Consider the following 7,747-nt stretch of genomic DNA (forward strand, 5'->3'; position numbering starts at 1 on the left):
CTAACAATGCATCTTTTCAATTATTCTTAAACTCAAAGGACTTACGAAGTTATTTCTGATAGTGACCAAGAAATACAGAAAAGAATGGCTAAAAAGAAAAAAGTGAAAATTGGGACTTGTTAAAAACATTTATTTATATATTTTGGCAACAGTGAAAAATAAAAATTATAAGAAGGGAGCACTATTAAGGTAAAAGGCACTTTTCCATAACCATTTAATCTAGATATAAAATACTAATTTTAAAAATTTCCTGAAAGAGAAAAACAACTTTATTAATAATTGAGGCTAGAATGGCATGATATTAAATTAAATGAGGGTTAAAGAAGTAATTGAAACACTAGGACTATTCACAAATGACATTGTAGATATTATTCTGATGGGTATTTACGACGTTATGAACATTATCACCACCACGTAGATCTAGTGGCACAAATAGGCAGAGAAGAGAAAATCTCTTTTTAATACATGTTATGCAATTCTACTAGTCCATTCATTAAGGTACATACTCTGAGTTATTTTTCCAGTTGGTCTCCTGAACTACACAGTCTCTCAACACCGAGTCCCTCCTTATATCCAAAGGCATGTGGATGCAGATGACAGTCTTGTTTAGAGATGAAGCCTATGGTCACGAGCAGAGTAAAGCTAATAGCACTCATACAATTTTCAATTAATTTAAAAAATAAGTTAGGAAACAGATATTAGAACAGAAATTTTCACCATAAAAATGAAAAATTCTCAGATTACTACTGAGTGAAAATTTACAACTGTTACATATGAGACTTTAATTATTAAATTATTTTATTCTGAACATTATTTGCTGATGCATCTAATGATTTCACTTATGTAGTCAAAAAGAATTAATATCTTAGTTCAAGAGGGACTCAGATACAACTTTTCTTGTTTCTTTTGACACTATTTTTCCTAGGTAGATTAGCCGAGATTGTGATGGGCAGGAAATGTACTAGAATGAAGTTCCAAACTAAATCTCACATGACACTACAAAAAAAAGCAAGGAAGGATAGATGGAAAGAAAGGAGAGGAAGGGAGGGAGGAAAGGAGGAAAAAAGGAAGATCTCTCATGTATACTCCTTTTATAATAAACAAAGCCCTTTTAAACAACCTGATCTAGGGAGACTGGGTCAAACAGATCTGCATTGGTTAAGTAACACAGCATGATACTCTAATCACAAAGATAACACGATAAAGCTCAGAGGCAAAATATGACTTCTAATTTCTTCTCCCATTTTGGTGTGCATATACACATATAATGGAATGACAATAAAGAATAAAACACACACACAGAGAGATAAGCTCCAAGCATTAATGTGAGTTAGTGAAAGTAAGAATAACTGAATGTAACAATATAAAGAAATAAAACGTGGTTCACAGTTTATTTAGGTCCTTCTGCCATAAATAAATTTAATAAATTGTTGTTTCGTGGCCTTTGCTGGCTCACTGAGTTTCTTCTATATGTAGCTATAATGTGTAACAGTAATTGGTAAACTGCCTTATTAGCACAAGTATCAACCACTGAGCTGTAGTAAGAAGACAAATACTCTTTGTAACCAAATCATATATTCAGAATGTTGTACTTAACATTGACTTTTAGGGGTAAGGAACATTTAACAATGTAAAAAAAAAAAACAACAAAAAACTATCATTATTGAATAAGAATATGGTAGCATAGCACAGCCCTTGTATAAATAACCACAAAATTTATGAGAATAAGGTTTTCTGCCTCCATCCAATCCAACCACTACAGTTCAGGTGTATGTTCTGTTTTAAACTTAGGTATTATAAAACAGAAAATTGGTCCCAGTGACTTGGCATTGCCAATTAGTATTTTACAATGATAAACCTCTTGCTAATTTATAGAAATCAGCACACAAGCCAGTCTTCTTGCCACCACTTCATCCATAGGGCAGTATTAATCATTCTACTTAGAATTTGGTGAACAGACTTCTTGAGCCTCCTATGATATCTTGTAGGGAAAAAAAAATCCGAAAAAAACTTAGTTCTTTTAATACCTGCTATGGTTGCTTTATCTGACATTATAGTGAAGCCTGCTCTAGGGTTAGAGTTTTATATTTTAAAACTGAAGCACTGGATTGTGTAGCTGATCCTTCTCATGACCTGAACTATATTGGGTAATTTTTCCTGATAGGGGCTGAGAAAGAAGAGATATATTGAGGAAAATACTTTTGGTTCAGAGAATTTATAAAGTAGCTCTGGATATTACAAGATGGGGAAAATGTTATTAAAATTACAAACATGTTTTTTTTAGTGTCTTTATAAATAAAAGGCATAGGATACAGAAAGCCAATTAATAACAACAACAATAATAATAAAATATTAAATACATAGTGAGCAAAGACTGAATGGCTCATTCTTGTGAAACACCATTTGACACAACTGCCTTGACAGGTTTCCTTACTCTAACATTTTGCTGAGTAAAAGATCCAGCAAACACACAGTAAGCTGCCTTTAGCCCACTATTAACACCAAGGAACTGCCTGATGGAATGGCCACAGATGAACAAGTCATTTGTTTCAGAAGATACTTAAATACTCAATAAAGACATAACAAACCCCCCCTTCACTGTTATCAGACGCCACGTTGTGGTAGAACATCAGACAAACTCACAAATTTACCACAAAAATGTGTGGCAAAAAAGAATAGTTTATATATATGTATATATATAAATTTCTATATTTATGCCAATGTACTCACTCAGTACAAATAGCAAAATAGTATACCATTTCCTAAATACAAAATATAGCTTTCCAAAAAAATGAAACACACATTAGATATAAACCATCCAAAACTTGAACGATTGAAAACTGTATTCAAAATTAAATGACCTAGAGTAGGTCTCTTTCTGAAAAGTTCCCTTCATATCGGCAAGAAGCCTGTACTACTGAAAACGTAATTCAATGCCTCTCAATCAGAGAGAGAGAGAAAGAAAGAAAGGGTTGGGGTGGAGGGAAGAATACAAAAGAAGAGGAAAGAAAAAACAAATTAGAAGAGCACATTCAAAGAACAAAGATCATCACCAAAAAAGGGGAAAATCTCTCTTGTATAAACAAACCAACACCACAAGTCCACACACTTCAACTAAATGTATAGGACAGAAAAAAACTAGAACAGAAAAGTAGCTTTCAATAACAATTAACAGGCTATTTTTTGTACATCTAACAAATAAATGAAACAGACAAGGATACCAAAACATTATATCAACACACTGAAGCCACACAGACGTTGGCCTTACACTGCATTGACAGTTCTCCACATGCCAAAAGGAAAATGAGACATAAGCACATGTCTAGACACAGGTGGTAGTGAAAAGCAGGCATCCCATGGGTGGCAAGAACACCCAAAACTGTATAACTAATGCTACAACTGCAAGTTCTGGAGTGTGTTATTTTGCTCTTTATATGTAGTAGATGCAACACAAGTTAATTCTTCATTTTAAGTCAATAATATGACCCTGTAAAGCCTAAGGCTTGTGGGAACCATCAGGTAAGTGACCAAGTAAAGCACTGAGGTGACAAGTGAATTTGTACTCACTGCAGCTCAGGGAGAAGTGATGTTTCAAAAAATTTTAGTTTGCCTTTTTTTTTTTTTAATTGAAATTTACAGTTTCCTATTAGTGGGAAAAATTTGAAGACTTCGGAACAGCACCGTTCACAGGGAAAAAAATGCATTGTTTCTCAGGAATCAACTCCCAAAATTCCCAAAAGAGTACTCCCTGCCCTGTGCTGCAGGATTGGTAGGTCACCCTAGATTAAAGCGGCCTTTTCCTTTAAGTTGCTACAGGGTCACAAAGCCAGTAGTATATTAATACTTGTTTAAAATAAAGTGAAAAAGAGGTGGAAAACAACAAAGATGCATATAAAAAGGGAATACCAGCCTAAGATATTCCAGCCTATGACTGGGTTAAGAAGAAAACAGATTCAAATCATTCTGTCAGTTTTAAATCACCGAAGGAGGCTATCAGAACATAATTCACCATATATTATCCCCTTCATTTGTTATAGAGCAAGAGAATTATTTTTTTATGCACAATTATGGCTAAATCCCTTAATAGAAATACAGAGAACTAAAACAACTCTCTGCAAAATAAAATCAATAGCATTCCAGCTGTCCCCAGTTTTGAGTGTCGTCTGCCTTTATGTTAAATCAACAGTTCTCTTATCTGCATAGAGTTCTTAATACGGCTTACTTCTCAGAATGTTACCCTTTCAATTTCTCCATAAAAACTGAGAAAAGATTCCTTCACTTTGGCCAACAGCTGTGCTTTTTATATTGAAAAAAAATCACAGCCTTAGTTGTTACTGAATTTTACTTTTTCAAAAGCTATTACTGACTAAAACAATACACGAAAAAATGAAGAACACAAGTAAACATGACAAATATTATTTTCTAATAGCAATAATAACTGAGTAGTCCAGCCTTGAAATTAAACTGTACTTGTAAAGAAACTGCGCCTCGGAAAATGCAACAATTAATTCTGTCAGCTGGAGACTCAAATTGGTTCTCAGTCATCACTGTTATTAGGAATATAAAATATGAAGATGTTAACATTGATGGCTAATCACTGCAACAGACAGCATAGGTGTGCTCTTTTGCAGTCAGAGTAAAATCCATTTACTCAAATACAGTTTTTTGTATTTTGTTTTGTTTTTAAGTAACAGTTCAGTAATCCTCATGAAACCATAAGATCTCAGAACATCTTGGAAATCAGGATTTTTCTTCATGGAATTTCTAAAAAAAAGGAAAAAGATTTAATATAACTCATTAGAAGGCCAAATTTTTTTTTTGGAAACATAGTCTCTGTTGCCCAGGCTAGAGTGCTATGGCATCAGCCTAGCTCACAGCAAACCTCCAACTCCTGGGTTCAAGAGATTCTCTTGCTTCAGCCTCTCAAGTAGCTATGATTATAGGTACCCACCACAATGCCAGGCTAATTTTTTCTATTTCTAGTAAAGACGTAGAGATGGGAGTCTCACTCTTGCTCAGGCAGGTCTTGAACTCCTAAGCTCAAGGGATCCTCCCAGCTCTGTCTCCCAGAGCGCTAGAGTGATAGACATGAACCATTGAACGTGGCCAGAAAGAAAAACATTTATAAAGTTCCTATCCTGAATGATCCTATAGTACAATACTTTAAATGAAATTTTATCATATTTGTTCTTCCACAGACTTTTCTGACTCAACATTTTTCAGTGTTTCTTAAAGAAAGGAGAAATGAGACATGATCATATTCAACATATAGTACAGGCTTGGTGCCTGTGGCTCAAGTGGCTAAGGTGCCAGCCACATACACCTAAGGTGGCGGGTTCGAATTCCCAGCCCAGACCCGCCAAACAACAACAATGGCTGCAACCAAAAAATAGCCAGGGTTGTGGTGGGCACCTGTGGTCCCAGCTACTTGGGAGGCTGAGACAGGAGACTCACTTGAGCCCAGGAGTTGGAGGTTGCTGTGAGCTATAATGCCATGGCACTCTACCCAGGGGGAGAGCTTGAGGCTCTGTCTCAAAAAAAACATATAGTACAAAGGACTATTATGCACACTCATCAGATGTTCTATTATTACAAAGAAAAGAAGCTTACAGACAGAATGAATGCACAATATAGGTTGAGTATCTTTTATTTGAAATGCTTGGGACCAGAAGTGTTTCTGACTTCAGATTTTTTCAGATTTTGGAATATATACATATATGTAATGTGAAATCAAAAGTTCTCTTATTTGGGAGAGGACCCAAGTCTAAACACAAAATTCATCCACAGGTTCACGATTTCATGTACACCTTGAAAAGATATATCATAACTAAAGAGGGCTGGGAAGGTTTTTCCTTTGGGGATGGTAAAGGAATTGTATATTTGGGTTTTGACTGTGACCCATTACATGAGGTCAGATGTGGAATATTCCATTTTTGGTGTCACATTGGCACTCAAAAAGTTTCAGATTTTGAAGCATTTCAGATGGATTTTCAAAATAGGGATGCTTGACCTTATAATAATATGAGCATAAATGATCACTCAGAGTAATTTATGCAGAGTAAAGAAATACCATCTTCAGAAACACATATTTTAAAAGATTAGAAACTAAACTGCTATTATTTAAATAAAATCTTTAAGAAAAATAAAAATTGGGTGCTTTTTGACAAGCAAAAAATACTTACATATCCAGTTAAAAGGAACCAGTCAAGTTGTTTCCTTGGTTTTGCAATGAAACAAGCAAATCAATCTTTTCGATGTTCTGGTTAGTATTTATAGAGGATGCCAGTGGAGAATTCTCTGACATCTGCTGAGAAAGAAGTGTTGTCACAGGTGGCTGGCCTTCGTTTTGCGGTTGGCCTGGCTGACTTATGGCCATCAACTGATCTGGCAATGTAGTTGGTCCAGAAGTTAAAAGCTGACTACAGTCTGCAAAGACAATGAAAACAGAAGATAAACTCATCAGTAAAGATTCATAAAGAAGATATTTATTAATTGCTGATGAAAATTCATTACTGTGTTCAACTAGTATATTATTTAAAAAATTCACAGAATGGTACTAAAATTCATCTTAGGTTTTCTCTAAGTAGTATATAAAAATACATCTTTGCATAGATTATCAATCACTAAGTCCTATATTACATCCTTGGTATACAAGGTCTGACATTTAAGTTTGTGAACTCATTCTAAAAAAAGCGCTTATGTACCTTATTGCTGAATGCCAGAATAGTACTATGGTCACCTGTGAAGTACTCCCCTTGGGAAGCTATGCACTGATGTCAGTACCTAGTCCACCCTTCAAAGAAATTTTAGAACTCTTTTTCTGGAATGGTTATCAAAGGTATTGTCATATTACCCTTGATGTCCTAAATGTCACCAAAATGCCTTCCTTTTGATATTTCCTTTACCTTTGGGTAAAGAAAAAAAAGCTATTGGGGGCCAGAACAGGTGAATAAGGAGGGTGTCCCAATATAGTTATTCAGAAAAAAACTCCTTCACAATGCCATGTGAGCAAATACACTGTCATGATTCAAGAGCCATGTATTGTTGGTCAAGATTTTCAGTTAAGATTTTCCTATTTCTCTATCAATGTTTACATGCTCTGCTATGCTTCTCACAGTCGGCCAATAATTTTGATGCACAATTTGACAAATTTTTGCCATGTTTTCTTCAATTCTGCTAGTTACTGGCCATGCAGACCTCTCTTCATCAGTGACGCTTTCTCTCTTCTCAGAAAAATGTTTAATTGGCTCAGTGCCTGTAACACAGTGGTTAGGATGCCAGCCACATACACTGAGGGTGGCAGGTTCGAACCCGGCCCAGGCCAACTAAACAACAATGGCAGCTGCAACAAAAAATAGTTGGGTGTTGTGGTGGGAGCCTGTAGCCTCAGCTACTTGGAATTTTGAGGCAAGAAAATTGCTTAAGCCCAAGAGTTTGAGGTTGCAGTGAGTTGTAATGTCACGGCACTCTACCAGGGGCGACATAGTGAGACTGTCTCAAAAAAAGAAAAAAGAAAAATGTTTAATCCATTTGTACCCTCTGTTTTCTTCATGGCATTAGCCCCATAAACTTGGACTAAGTAGAAGTAGATTTCACTTCTACTCTTGCCAAGTTTAGTTTTTAATTATTATTATTATTATTATTATTTTGCAGTTTTTGGCCAGGGCTGGGTTTTGAACCTGCCACCTCTGGCATATGGGACTGGCACCCTACTCTTTGAGCCACAGGCACTGCCTTCTTGCCAAGT

General features: G+C 35.6%; 1 protein-coding gene across 7 annotated transcripts in view; it reads right to left on the reverse strand.

Moving 5' to 3' along the window:
* Positions 1-2,199: 2,199 nt before the first annotated feature.
* The window catches only part of NFAT5 (nuclear factor of activated T cells 5), a 146,962-nt gene continuing 141,414 nt past the window's right edge, over positions 2,200-7,747 (reverse strand). For all 7 annotated transcript variants that reach the window (XM_012806168.2, XM_003791399.3, XM_023514111.1 and 4 more), the window contains 2 exons: positions 6,183-6,426; positions 2,200-4,764 (listed from right to left, as the gene is read on the reverse strand). In XM_012806168.2, the coding sequence (XP_012661622.1) occupies positions 6,191-6,426 (236 nt within the window). In that variant the 3' untranslated portion in view covers positions 2,200-4,764; positions 6,183-6,190. The remainder of the gene's footprint in view (positions 4,765-6,182; positions 6,427-7,747) is intronic.

The sequence above is a fragment of the Otolemur garnettii genome, unplaced genomic scaffold (assembly GCF_000181295.1).
Source record: "Otolemur garnettii isolate 467f Iridium unplaced genomic scaffold, OtoGar3 scaffold00047, whole genome shotgun sequence".
Lineage (NCBI taxonomy): Eukaryota > Metazoa > Chordata > Mammalia > Primates > Galagidae > Otolemur > Otolemur garnettii.